We start from the raw sequence: 14,635 nt of genomic DNA on the forward strand, positions 1-14,635 counted from the left end.
GGACACTGAACGTGAGGAGCAGGTGTTGTCACTGATTTGTGACCTGAAGTTAAAAACACTGAACAACAGGTGCAGCTCAGTTCTTATCTGACCTCAGCGTCACGACTGGGGGTCACGTGACCTGTAGTTTACTCTGTGGACACCGGGACGTCACTGATGATGTCACTGTCTCTGTGTCCTCAGTTTCTCAGCACGGAGACACTGTGGAGGTCTACGGGGGGAGGGAGTCGGTCCCGCTGCCCTGTGAGGACTCTCGTGTACCTCTGAACCCCACAGTGACGTGGAGCCGCGACGATCTCAGTCCCTCAACCGTCCACCAGATAAACCAGCTCGGTGACGACCTCAGAGACCAGAACCAGGTTTACAGCAGCCGAACCTCGATGAGGACTGACGCTCTGACCACTGGAGAACTCAGCCTCACTCTGAGGAAACTCCACCTCTCTGACAGCGGCAACTACACCTGCACCATCACAGCGTTTGGAAATGAGCGGAGACTGAGAGACATACAGCTGCAGGTCAAAGGTCAGCAACAAACTCTAACACCTACAGTAAGGACAGGTCAGAGGTCGGAGCTGTAGGTACAGGTCAGAGGTCAGAGGTCAATGATGTAGATACCTTCTGAGCTAATAAAATATTAGACATTAATGAAATAATCAGAACTAGAACAAGCTGCGTTATGTTTCAGTTCTCTTGTGACTTCCTGTTCAGGAGGATTGTTTTCTTGGCCGTGGTTAGGACTGTGGGGAGCATGTGACATTTGTTTGTGTCCATATTAATGTTAGTGAGGTCACCGAGCAGGCAAAGTGAGGGGGGGGGCAGGGATGGGATGTCCGGGGGGGGTGATAGGTCTTCACAAATCCTCTGCCAGAATTTGCTGACCGGTGTGCAGCGGCTAAAAGCAGCAGTTAGTTACCTGGTGCGTCGTTCTTGCAGCGAACACATCTGTTAGTATCTCTGATACCCATCTGGAACATCTGGAGCATCAGACCTGACCTGAATTAACAGGGGTTCAGGAGCAGGGTCACAGGGGTCATGTAAAGGTCATGTTGTTGTTGATGATGATGTTTATCTTGTCCACAGAACCGTTCTCTCACCTGGTTGAATTCTGGGTTCTCCTGGTTCTCCTGGTTGTTTCCTGTGGCGTCATTATGGTTCTGCAAGGATTAATGAGAAGATTCATCATCACAGGTGTGTGAGTGTGTGTGTGTGTGTGTGTGTGTTTGTTTCTGTGTGTGTGTGTGTTTGTTTCTGTGTGTGCGTGTGTGTGTGTGCGTGCGTGTGTGTGTGAGTGTGTGTGTGTGTGTGTTTGTTTCTGTGTGTGTGTGTGTTTGTTTCTCTGTGTGTGTGTGTGTTTGTGTATGTGTGCGTGTGTGTGAGTGTGTGTGTGTGTGTGTGTGTGTTTGTTTCTGTGTGTGTGCGTGTGTGTGTGTGTGTGTGTGTGCGTGCGTGCGTGTGTGTGTGTGTGTGTGTGTGTTGAACAGCACTGACAGTAAAGTGAAACTACTCCAGTCCGTCACTTCCTGGTCCTTGACCAATGACAGTGAGGCTACATTTTCAGGTTAAAGTCACAGGGAACAGCCTCTCACTTCACTGAGCTGTGTGACATCATCCAGGACGACCAGTGACTGCTGAGCGTTGATGGTGGAGGCCGTCAGACTGTTCCACCATCAAACTGTGGTCAGACTGAGGTTCTCCTGTGAATCCAGCCTCTGGTTCACTTTGATCCCTCTCAGATCACCAAGGTGCTGGTCTCACTCTGCAGGAAGCTGTAGACCTCAGACCTCAGAGCAGACCTTTCAGACAGAAGCGTGTCACCTTCCAGAGGTGGGCGGAGCCTCGGTGAAGACCGGTCTGACCGTCCTGGGACCAGGTGAACTGGTTCACATCATTAAAAGCTGGACCAGTGGCGTCCACGCTGTTAAACTTCATGTCTCACTGACGTCTTGGACAAAGTCTTCTACCTGTAACGTCCACGTGGACGTGCAGGAGGACGCCGGCGTCTCACCCTCACTGCTGTCCGTCACAGGCTGCTGCTGCATGTGACACAGTGACTTTACATCTGTCAGTGTTTATTGGTCCAGAGCAGATGACGCTGCTCCCATATGGTTTCTCTTCAGTCAACTCAGATACAAATAAACTCAGCTCCTGTTGTTTCCCCTCGTCTGTTTTAGTTCAGCTGCCCCCCCCCCCGACATTATTTATCTAAAGCAGAGATCAAACAGCTCATCAATCCACTCATCAATAATCAGAAAGACAATTTCATGTGCACCACAGGTCAGAGGTGTGTTTCACATGCAGAGCATCAGTCCTGTGTCTGTATCAGGGTTTTCTGCACTGCTCATCTGTACAGAGTCGTGGGGGCTGGAACCAACCCCAGCCCCCACAGGGCTCCAACCCCTGGATACCTCCCAGGAAAGGCTACAAGATCAGCTCCGCTGGTTGTGAGCCACTCGCTCGGCAGAATCAGGGTCCTGCTTCCAAATGGAGACAGTCATTTAAGGAAATCAGGGTCTTCATGCAAAATAGTGTCCTTTGAAACATTAAAGTCCTCCCAGGTAAAAGGCTAATTAAAAAGAATTTGTCTGCTGGCTCCATATCGGTCAGTTGGTTCTGTCTCGTTCTGTCGAGTTGAGGACCCAAACGCAGACAATGCAGGAGAAGGTGGAAAAAGGTATTTTAATGACAAAAAGTTAACTTAAAAAAAACAGAGAAAACACACAGAACTCAAAACCCAAACTGGAGAAAAAAAGTGGAGAGCAGGAAAACAACTGGGAACACTGGAGTGAAACAGGAGCAAAAGACACCAGAGCACGAGACTGAAACAGAACAAGGCAAAGACAGAGACTTAAAGACACGGGGAAGGAAAACAATCAACCACGAGGGAAACGGGACAAAGACAGGAAGTAACTACACTTGAGACACACCAGGGAAGATACTTCAAAATAAAACAGGAAATAAGCAAAAAGTCCAAGTCAAGAGTCCAAACATAAAGTGTCCCTCAGGACAAACCCTGACCCTGAAGGTCCAGACCTGACAGACAGAAGGCAGCAGCTCCACCATGAGCAGCAGAGACAGCAGCTTCAACAGTCTGCTCTCCGTCTGTCTGCTGAGCGTCCTGTCCACACTGAGGACTTTCTGTCCAACACTCAGACACTCAGCCTGTTACTCTGAGGACAAACGTCTTCATACAACACTTTGATGTCAGTGATGAAGACGTAGCAGCTCACTGTCTGTCTGTCTGTCTGCTCCCAGTGGCTGATGGGATGTTGGTCCTGTAGTTTGTAGTCAGAGTTGAACTTTGACCTGATCAACGTTATTGGTCCAGAGCAGCTCTGACAGAGATGCAGAGATGAGCTGAGTGGATCCTGTGGCTTCACTCATGTTGACAACAAACTGTGAGACTGTGATGTGAGGAGTGTTTGTGTGTCTGTGTTGTTCTCTGATGTTGACCATGTGTGTGAAATGTTGTGGAGCTGAGGTTCATCTCCAGACTGAGAGGAGACGATCACAGCACCATCCAGACTCTGATCCTCTCCAACACCTTCAACACCTGCTTTTAGTTTCTAGATTTCTGTCCCTGTTACCTTCTGGTCTGATCTGGTTCTGTCCTTCAGGTTTCTCTACAACTTTGTGATCCTTCAATAAAGAGATTAAAACCTGCTGCTGCTGTCTGAACAGCTGATCATCTGGTTTGTTGTCCTCTCAGGCCAACAGGTGGAGGTGGAGGAGGAGAAGGGGGCGGAGTCTGTCCAGCTGCCCTTCGTGACCACAGCTGACCTGTCTGGAGACGTCAGAGTGGAGTGGAGGGACAGAGACAACAGGAAGGTCCATGTGTATCAGAACGGTTCTGACAGACCTGAAGACCAGGACCAGGTTTACAGAGACCGAACAGAGATGAAGGAAGACCTGCTGAGAACTGGAGACCTCAGTCTGACCCTGAAACACCTCAGAGTCAGAGACACAGGAGGATACACCTGCAGAGTCTCCAAGGACGGAAACTTCCTGAGAGGGAAAACAGTGATTCTCTGGGTCGAAGGTCAGTGTTGTTTGTTTGTCTCTGGTTGTTTGTCTCTGGTTGTTTGTCTCTGGTTGTTTGTTTGTCTCTGGTTGTTTGTTTGTCTCTGGTTGTTTGTCTCTGGTTGTTGGTTCAAACAGATCAGACAGTAGTCCACAGATTTGTGATTGTAGCCTCAGATTCTAATAAATGAATAAATGTGTCTCCAGTCAGTGAAAAGCTGTTAAACCAGTGTCAGACTCTCTGCAGCTACAGTCAAACACTCTAAATACATTCAGACCAGTTTTTTTTTTTTTAGAACTTAATTTTTATTCATTTTTCACAATGGTAACATGACAAGTCAAATTTCCCTTCATGTACATGTTTTCCCTCTGTGCACATCATCTTAGCAAAATCAACAGTCATGAAATATAGTAGTTCAATAAATGAAAACTAATAAAACATAGGACCAATTACACAGATTTGAAGTGAAAATTAAATAAAAATAAATAACTGAACATAATTTTGAAAAAAAAAATAATGATAATTTTAATTGTAGTAATAATTTGAAAGGGAAAAAAAGAAATAATATAAGTAGGAAAATTAAATGATTTTTTTAAAGGAAGGAGAGAAAGAAGAAGGGAGGAAAGAAAAAAAAAGAAGAAAAGGAAAGATCCACTCTAGGTATCAAATGACTGGTGGTGTGAATGTATTTAGTACCTAACCAGAAGTCTTATGCTATACACTTATTGTATTAGCAGAGCTATAACAGGTTTCCATCGTTTAATAAACATAGGTTTCTGAAGTCTTAATGAGTATGTAATTTGCTCCATCTGGTAGATGTCCCATATTTTTTGAATCCATACATTATAAGTAGGAGGATCTGGCTTTAGCCATCTGATGGTTATGCATTTTAGCGCTGCTGTCAGCAGAATGTTTAAGAGATATTTCACATCCCTTCCTTCTATACCCTCAGGGATTTCTCCTAATAATGTTACAATAGGGGTTTGTGGAATATCACGTTTGAAAACCTCTCTGAGAGCATCAAAAACATCTTTCCAGAAAAGGCTTAATTTAGGACACAGCCAGAATATATGGGTATGATTGGCATTCACAGCACCACAGTTCCTCCAACATGAGCCACCATGTGCTGGTCCCATCTTAGCTGTTATTGTTGGTGTTCTGAAGAACCTGGTAACTACTTTCCACTTAAATTCCCTCCATGTGTTGGAGTTTGTGGCTAAGTGAGCTTCAGTACATATCTCCTTCCACGTGTCTAATGATATGTTTTTGTTAGTCTCTACCTCCCATCGCTGTCTTATGTGTTCAGAGTTATGTACATTTGTTGATAAAAAAACATTATATATTTTACTAATTATTTTCTTATCTCCATGAGTTATTTGTGTTATGAGAAACTTTTCTATGGGGGTAGGTCTTATAAGTTTTCCCCAGTCTTTGTGTGTCGTCAGAAAAGATCTCAGCTGTAGATATCTGAAGAAATCTGTCCTGGGGAGGTCAAATTCGTTTTTCAACTGTGCAAATGTTTTCAAATTATCATCCTTGACTAACTGGTGCAGTTGTTCTAGACCATGGTCTGGCCATTTCTTAAAAGCAGAATCTAAAGTGTTAGGAGTGAGGGTCCTCATAAGTCCAATATTTGTTAATGATGAGAGTACCTTTGGGCAACCCGAAGGCTGACCATATTTTTTTCCAGATTTTCAAAGTGATTTTTGTCCAGTCCGCTATTTCTTTTATAGAGGTGTCTACAAAGGCCAGATTTTCCAAAGGCTCTAGGCACATACTTTTCTCGATATTAAGCCATCGTGTAAAAGTACCATTCTGGATCCAAACTATAAGTGGCTTCATCTGTGCAGCCCAAAAATAGTATCTTAAGTTTGGAAGTTTAAGACCTCCGTCTGATTTCAGTGACTGTAAGGTTTTAAGTCTAATTCTAGGGCGTTTTTTTTTGCCATATAAACTTTGACATCATTTTGTCAAGGTCATCAAAGGTTCTTTTAGGAATTTCCACAGGTAGCATCTGGAATAAATATCATAGTCTGGGCAAGACATTCATACGGATACTTTCCACACGGCCTAGTAGAGAGAGTGGAAGTGCAGACCATCGTTCAAAATCATTGCTAATGTGTCGAATTATTTTAGTGTAATTTGCATCATACAAATTATGTAGGGATTGGGGAATATAAATACCAAGGTATTTGATGCCTTCTCTGGGCCACTTAAAACCACTTTGCAGCTTAACACTTTGTGAGACAAGACTGTTTACATCCATTGCCTCTGTTTTGTCCACATTAACTTTATATCCAGAGTAGAACCCATATTTAGTAATGAGCTCCTTAAGATGTGGTATGGTGGATACGGGTTCTCTTAAGTACAGCAAGACATCGTCTGCATATAATGATATTTTGTGTTCTTCTCTATTTATTATAGTACCTTTTATGTTATTATCACCTCTAATAAGCTGAGCTAATGGCTCTATGCTTATAGCAAATAGTAAGGGTGATAAAGAGCAGCCTTGTCTGCAACCTCGTTCTAGTGTGAACCTCTCTGATCTGTACCCATTAACCCTCACAGCTGCTTGTGGGGATGAGTAAAGCGTTTGTATCCAGTCTATGAAGTTAGGACCGAATTTGAACCATTTTAACGTTTGAAGCAGGTATCGCCAGGACACGCGATCAAATGCCTTTTGTGCATCTAAAGATATGATTACTGACTCCAATTTCTTGTCTTTCTGATGGGATATTATGTTCAGTAGACGTCTAATGTTATCTCCATAATATCTTCCGGTGATGAACCCCGTTTGATCAGGGTGTATGATTTGGGTATTTATCTTGTTGACACGTCTAGCTAAGATTAGGGTTAGTATACGAAGGTCTCCATTCAACAAAGATATTGGTCTATAAGACTGACAGTTGGTGGGGTCTTTATCCTCTTTATGAATTACTACTATGGTTGCCTCAGTCCAGGATGGTGCCATAATTTTGGACTCTAGGGCATATCTGTATGCTTTTAGTAACAGAGGTGCCAACAGGTCTTTAAAGGTTTTATAAACTTCATTGACAAATCCGTCTGGACCTGGACTTTTGCTATTCCTGAGTGATGAAATCACCTGTTTTATTTCTGATTCCTGTATTGGCTTGTCTAATTCTTCAGCTGATGAATTTGTTAATTCAGTTACTTTTATATGTTTTAGGTACTCCGATAGTTTTGTGTCATCATCGCATGTATCCGTATTCTTATTTAATGATTTATAGAATTCAGCAAAGGCCCCCGCTATTTTGTTCGGTTTTGTGGCCATATTTGCTTGTGATTTTATTTTCTGTACGACATTTGAGGATTGCTGCTTTCTCAATCTAAAAGCTAATAATCTACTTGCCCTGTTTCCATATTCATAATATTTTTGATTTGTGAATCTTAAGCTTCTCTCGATCTTGTCTGACAGGAGGCTATTAAGTTCTCTACGATTTGCATTTAGGTCGTTGGTGACACTAGTTGTTGCAGATTGTTTATGTTTCTGCTCTAACATTTTTATTTTATCTTCCAATTCTCGTTGTCTTGCCTCCCTCTCTCTTTTCCTTGCAGACGAGAACGAGATAATACAGCCTCTGATATATGCTTTAGCGCAATCCCATAATATTAGGGGGTTCGTTTCTGGTGAGGCATTGGTATCTAGATACGTTTTGAATTCTTCTATGATAAAGGAAATAAATTTTTTATCATTAAGAAGAGATGTATTAAGCCTCCATTGTTTAGTTGTTGGTCTATGTCCTATATCCCATTTCAATAAAACAGGTGCATGGTCAGAAATAGTGATAGGCAATATCTCAATGTCTGTTATCCTGTGCAATTCTGCTTTTGGGGTGAGGAAATAATCTATCCTAGAATAGGATGCATGTCTACTTGAATAGAAGGTGAAGTCCCTGCCTCTTGGAAACTTACTTCTCCATATATCAAGCAGACCTGCTTCTGAAATTTGATATTTAAGCATTTTACTCATTCGGGGCAGGGGGCTTTAGAAGATGGTTGTCTATCCATTAACTGAGATATTACACAATTAAAATCCCCTCCCATCAGAAGCAAGCCAGTACTGTACTTTAATATTGTATTGAACAGTGTTTTAATAAATCCGGGCTCATCTTCATTGGGTGCGTAAACATTTATTAAGGACACCTCTATGCCATCAATTACTCCGTTAACTAAAATATATCTCCCCTCTGTGTCTTTATGTATTGAGGTTTTCGTAAAATTAATTTGTCTGTGTATAAGGATGGAAACTCCTTTCTTTCTCCCTGAGCGGTGAGAGGAATAATATACTTTGTCTGCCCATGACTTTAACTTCTCGTGTTCTATATCAGACAAGTGCGTCTCTTGTAGGAATGCTATCTGGCAGTTAATTTGTTTTAGCTGGTTTAATATTTTCTTTTTCTTAATTGGACCATGAAGACCCTTCACATTATAGCTTATGATTTTTAATTTATCCATTACTCAAAGTTTAATTTATACTTTAATTCTTCATTACTAAGCAGAGGAGGAGAGGCGGGTAGTGTTATCAGGTAATACAACCGAGGAGAGTGGAAGAAAACAAGGCAATGACTACAGCTGCATAGGGGTTTTTTGACTTTGATAAGCAAGATGGTGATGTAGGTGAAGAAAGGGAATGACTTTGTTGTTATATTTAACTCAGGATCCCTGAAGAACAAAGGGACCAGAACAGGAACATAGAACCAGTTATAACTATAGTTAACAGATATGATAGTACATGGGACCTTGTCCCTAACTGCTAAGCAAGCAGAGAATGTGCACAGTAGATTGGATTGACTGTGCTTTGGGTGCGCTTAAGACACAGGAAGAAGAAAGTAAAAGGAAAAAGAGAAGAAAAAAAAGGGATAATCATTCATTCATTCAGGCTCCTGCAGAACATACATGTATCAGGTCAAACAGCTCTTCACAGCCATAAACATGAATTACCTGTGGGCTATAATCAAGCTCTGACATGGTAACTGTTTATGTGACTTAAATGATGATAGTGACTAAACTAATGAGAGTGAGAGCTCCTTATATCGCTCATGGGGCAAACATTTAGTTAAATGACGTAGTTGGTTTGTTATTGTCCCCGCGTGAGATTTCACGAGTGAGCCAGTGAAAAAAAAAACTGGCTCGTAAGATTAAACCATGGATGTTTTATCAGACCTGGATGACGGATCTGAAAATGGCGCCATTCAGTTCAATACAAGCTGCTCTTCTGGCGCATACGCCGAAAAAGTTTCTGGCTTCCGGGTTACTTCCGCGTTATGCGGCCCATAGAGACTGCGCAGTAGTGTCTCTCCCATCATGCCTTTGGGCGATGAGAGCGACCTGTTGCTGCGCGTTCACGAGGGCTCTGCTGGAGGACTGATGTGTAACAGATGTTTAATATAATAAATATAATATAATATAAATATAATTTTAACACAGGACCGGCCCGGGGCCTTAAACACGGATTATACAGCAACAACATTCAGTCTGAAGCTTCAGAGCCGAAGGTCACATTAAAATCAACATTTAAAAATCATTAAAAAAAATATTACGTTTAAATTGTCTTTTAGGCAACTTTAAGATATTGATGCTGCATGTGACAGAAAACTACAACTCATCAGATAAAGTTATTACGTTTACTTTCTGTCATTGAGGAGCAGATTTATGCGGCATGTCTTCTTTAAAAAGCTTCATGTCCCGTCACTGCTCTTTCTATGTTTCACTGTTTCACAGATATTTGATCTGAAAATGAAAAATATATCACATTATTTTCTATAAAGCTGTAATTTAAATGATGAATGCCTCTGAACATTTACTGCACCCTGAGCTCACTGAGGGAGTCAGAGGCGGTGGTGAGGACGGTTCCTCCCTCAGGGACAGAGAGGGGCCGCGGGCTGCAGCGGCTCAGGCCCCCGCTGCTGACCCGGAGGACGCTGCGTCCAGGCCGGACTCAGTTCTAGTTGAACCCGCTGACACAGTGAAGGTCCCTCATCTATAAATACTGAGGCGGTGGTTGTTGATGACAGGTGGTGACCTGCAGTCAGGAGGAGACTCTGCTGCTCACACATCACACAAACTATCACAGAAGCTCAGGGACTCACATTAAACACCTGAAGAAACTGGAGGAAGTGATGAACAATCATGGCGGCGTCTGAACCCAGTGATGAGAACATGTCGATTAAAAACTACTTTCCTGAAAAAAGTGGAAAAGCGACGAATAAATGCGACAAAAATCACAAATGACTGAACCTGGTTTGTGTAGAAGAAAACTCTCCTTTGTTGTTTATTCACTTTTCATTAACTTGTTCTGGTTCTGACGTCACTAGCAGTAACCTAGCAACCATGCTCGTTCCCGAGACACGGCGGGACCGCGGATAGAGTGCGCGTGCACAGTGGTGACGTCACTCAGAGAAAAAAGACTTTTCTGATGTTTGAAAAACTTTTACAGATTAAAACCCCGCGGATTAAAGATATACATGAGACAGACTGATGTGCGGCTGCGCAGCTGGAGGCGGCTGTTGTCAGGGTTACAGGCCTCCTTTACTGTCGCCGTCTGTGGGAAAATGCTTTTTGGGCCGCAGGGATTTTCACTGTAAAACCACGAGTGGCCCCTGGAAACAGCTGCTGTGAGGCTGAGCGGCCCCAGGTCTGATAACACATCCATGGATTAAAGTCACTCGTCATTATCAAAGTCAGTTCTCATCTTTATTCTAATCACACATGTAAGGATACGCTCAGCCCTCTGTCTCTGCTGCTGGGAGGGTATTCTTCACATGGTCCATGGCCCTCTGGGTCCACAAACACTGTCCTCCTCCTGCTGTGTGAGTCTGGCTGGATAGAGTGGGCCGGAGCGGATCTCTGTCCGACGTCCGTGAACGCAGCTCCGGCCTCGGCCACACTGAGATATTGCGATGCGGTGTCCGGGACAGCGGAGCTTTGTCCCGGGCTCTCCGCAGGATCTCCTCGGTGTCTCCATCACCCGCGGCCTCTCTCGGTCTCCATTATTCCTGGGGCCAGGGTGTGAGCGGTCCACCTTTGTGTCCCGGTCCAGCTGGAGGTCTTCTCTGATAGTTTTAGCTTGTGGAGAGCTGGAGTTCGGTTGCTCGTCTATGCCTGCTATCCTGATGTTGGTCTCATGCTCCCTCCATGTCCTCACGTCGGTCTCTGAGAGTTGTCACTGGCTTTTGAGGCTGGATACTGTGGCTCGGAGCGAGGTTACTTCGTCGGACCATGTGGACAGTCCGCCCCCATCTCCGTAATGTCTGTTCTGATCTGGCCGGTTCCTGCCCGCATTGCTTTTGTAGTATTGGCGACTTCTGACCTCATTCCTTCCAGTTCCGCTTTAAGTGCGTTGAAGTCATCCGCCAGTTTGAGAGTCTTTGGTTTGTTGTCCTCTCAGCCAAACAGGTGGAGGTGGAGGAGGGGGCGGAGTCTGTCCAGCTGCCCTTCGTGACCACAGCTGACCTGTCTGGAGACGTCATAGTGGAGTGGTGGAACAGAGACTGGTGGTACAGTGACTGGACGGTCCATGTGAATCAGAACGGTTCTGACAGACCTGAAGACCAGGACCAGGTTTACAGAGGCCGAACAGAGATGAAGGAAGACCTGCTGAGAACTGGAGACCTCAGTCTGACCCTGAAACACCTCACAGTCAGAGACACAGGAGACTACACCTGCAGAGTCTACAAGGACGGAAACTTACTGAGAGAGAAAAGAGTGACTCTCTGGGTCAAAGGTCAGTGTTGTTTGTTTGTCTCTGGTTGTTTGTCTCTGGTTGTTTGTCTCTGGTTGTTTGTCTCTGGTTGTTTGTCTCTGGTTGTTGGTTCAAACAGATCAGACAGTAGTCCACAGATTTGTGATTGCAGCCTCAGATTCTAATAAATGAATAAATGTGTCTCCAGTCAGTGAAAAGCTGTTAAACCAGTGTCAGACTCTCTGCAGCTACAGTCAAACACTCTAAATACATTCAGTCCAGTTTTGAAATGTTAAAGTGTTCCAGCTGCTCCACGGTCGTCCTCACTCAGAAACTTCACTTCACCTACAACATGATGTGACAGCTGTGATTGGACGGTTCATCAGTGAGACCAATCAGAACAGATGATTCTTCATAGATCAGAGCCTGAAGCTTCACACTGATTCTTCCTTCACAGTGATGAATGTGTAGTAAATGTTTGAGAGCAGCTGATGGACGATCTGACAGAGTGTGAATGTCTCAGAGTCTCAGGGTTTTAAAGACAGAAGCTGAGGATGAAGCCTCCATGTGTCATATCTGACTGTCAGAGGTCGTCTGTGTCCTCACACTGACTGATCCTCATCACAGAGTCATGTTAGTGACGACAGGTCTCAGGTGACAAACTGATGATCAGGATCTGAATCTGCTCCAACATGAAGTCTTTAGATGAACGTCTCTGACCTGCTCTGTGATGAGGACAGGATGAGGAGGAGACAGACAGAAGAAAACCTGCCAGAGAGCAGGTCAGCTTCACAGAGGCTGTTACCATGGTAACTGACTCACAGTTAAAGTGATCTCAGTTTCCTTCATCTCAGGATTAAGACACTCAGAGTTTTTAAGAAACCCACTTTCTGGAGTAGAGTCCTGGTTCTGTCCTTCAGGTTTCTCTACAACTTTGTGATCCTTCAATAAAGAGATTAAAACCTGCTGCTGCTGTCTGAACAGCTGATCATCTGGTTTGTTGTCCCCTCAGTCCAACAGGTGGAGGTGGAGGAGGAGGAGGAGGAGTCTGTCCAGCTGCCCTTCAAGACTACAGCTGACCTGTCTGGACATGTCAGAGTGGAGTGGACAGACAGAGACAACAGGAAGGTCCTTGTGAATCAGAACGGTTCTGACAGACCTGAAGACCAGGACCAGGTTTACAGAGACCGAACAGAGATGAAGGAAGACCTGCTGAGAACTGGAGACCTCAGTCTGACCCTGAAACACCTCAGAGTCAGAGACACAGGAGACTACACCTGCTATGTCTACAAGGACGGAAACTTCCTGAGAGAGAAAACAGTGACTCTCAAGGTCAAAGGTCAGTGTTGGTTGTTTGTCTCTGGTTGTTTGTCTCTGATTGTTTGTCTGTCTCACTGTCTTCTGTCTCCCCTGCAGAGAGACGTCAGGACAGAAACAGAAGCAGCTCCATTGATCCAACTCCTCTGATGGCTGATCAATCAGTTTGATTGGTCTGTTGATCTTTGATCATCAATACAATCTGACTTTGGACCAGAGAGAAAACGGAGGTGGAGGAGCCGATGGACGATGGATGAAGACAGGAGGACACTCTGAGTCCTACTGACTCAGTCACAGTCTGCAGACTCACTATTGATCAGTATTGATCAGTATTGATCAGTATTGATGCCACACTCTCATGTGTCACTGCAGCCACATGAAGCCTTCAGACTGTTAGTGGAACCAGATGTGGTGACTGAGGTTTGTCTTCATCACTCTGGAGTTTCAGCTCAACCGTCCATGATGTCAAATCACTACAGACTGAAACTGGACTTTTCTTTGGCTGCAGCTCAGTGTAAAGTCAGCACCACCTCCACCTGCTCCACCTCTTCCTCCGACTGCAGCACTGTGTGGACCTTGTGTTTATCTTGTGCGTCTGTGATTTGTCTCGCTTTTGATACACTCTTGAGGGGCGTTCCTCAGGTATAAATGTTTAGGTCTCCCCATGCCCAGGGTCTTTCTTCATTCTCACCACTCGTGTGTTGATTGACCTTTTCTTTGCAAAGAAAATAAAAACCTTGTCGGCCGGCAGAAGTCTCTGTTTCATTCCTCACCAGCAGCAGAGAATTTCCACAACACACACATGAAAAAAACAGAATTTTTTGACTGTTGGTCGAACTAAACAAGACATTGAAGAAATGATAACATGTCTTTTATTGAGAAAACCATTGATCAAGAACATATAAATATATATAATAAATAGTAAAGGCTGAAAATCTGAGCAGAGCTGAAGGTAAAAGTCCAGCTGACTCGTCCTTTTCCTTCCTGGTCTCCATGACAACTGTGTCATTAAACCATGTCAATAATTAATGTGGACTTTTGAGTCTGTTTGTTTGTTCATGGATGAAGTTTTCTCTTAGAACCACTTTCTCACACACACACACACACACACACACACACACAGACACACACACACACACAGTTTTTACATGTGACGACAGAGAGGGAGTGTGTGTGGTAGAGCGAGGTAGAGCTGCAGGAAGTGGTCGTCGACGAGCCGAGGAGCTGCAGCTTCACACCAGTCAGTGAGTACAAACTGGGAGAAGTGGGAGCGTCTCAGTTCGCAGCAGGTCCGGTGGTGTCTCCTCAGTCATTGGACATGAAGCAGGTCGTCCTCAGTCTGTCCTCACTGAGTCCAACATGGAGCCGGAGTCAGGACGTTGTTCTGAACTGGTCCATGGACGAGATCCCTCTGATCACACCTGGCTGCACAGGTGAAGGTGAAGACAGAGGACGCTCTGTTGTCATGAGACACTGAATGAGGACGTTAAAGACCTGAGGGACAGACTGAGCCTCAAACAGACAGACAGAGACTTTATTCTTTATTCAGACGCTGCGTTCAGGGTCACATCACACTGTCAGGACATTACAGTTCTCTG

General features: G+C 44.4%; 1 protein-coding gene across 1 annotated transcript in view; it reads left to right on the top strand.

Moving 5' to 3' along the window:
- Positions 1–14,635, top strand: part of LOC139606589 (uncharacterized) — a 99,100-nt gene that overhangs the window by 22,335 nt on the left and 62,130 nt on the right. The window contains exons 11-15 of the mRNA XM_071458836.1: positions 184–522; positions 1,081–1,188; positions 3,707–4,036; positions 11,427–11,535; positions 12,845–13,059. Coding sequence (XP_071314937.1) covers positions 184–522; positions 1,081–1,188; positions 3,707–4,036; positions 11,427–11,535; positions 12,845–13,059 — 1,101 coding nt within the window. The remainder of the gene's footprint in view (positions 1–183; positions 523–1,080; positions 1,189–3,706; positions 4,037–11,426; positions 11,536–12,844; positions 13,060–14,635) is intronic.

Source organism: Trachinotus anak, unplaced genomic scaffold (assembly GCF_046630095.1).
Source record: "Trachinotus anak isolate AG129_WGS33_773 ecotype Australia unplaced genomic scaffold, CSIRO_AGI_Tana_v1 ptg000023l, whole genome shotgun sequence".
Lineage (NCBI taxonomy): Eukaryota > Metazoa > Chordata > Actinopteri > Carangiformes > Carangidae > Trachinotus > Trachinotus anak.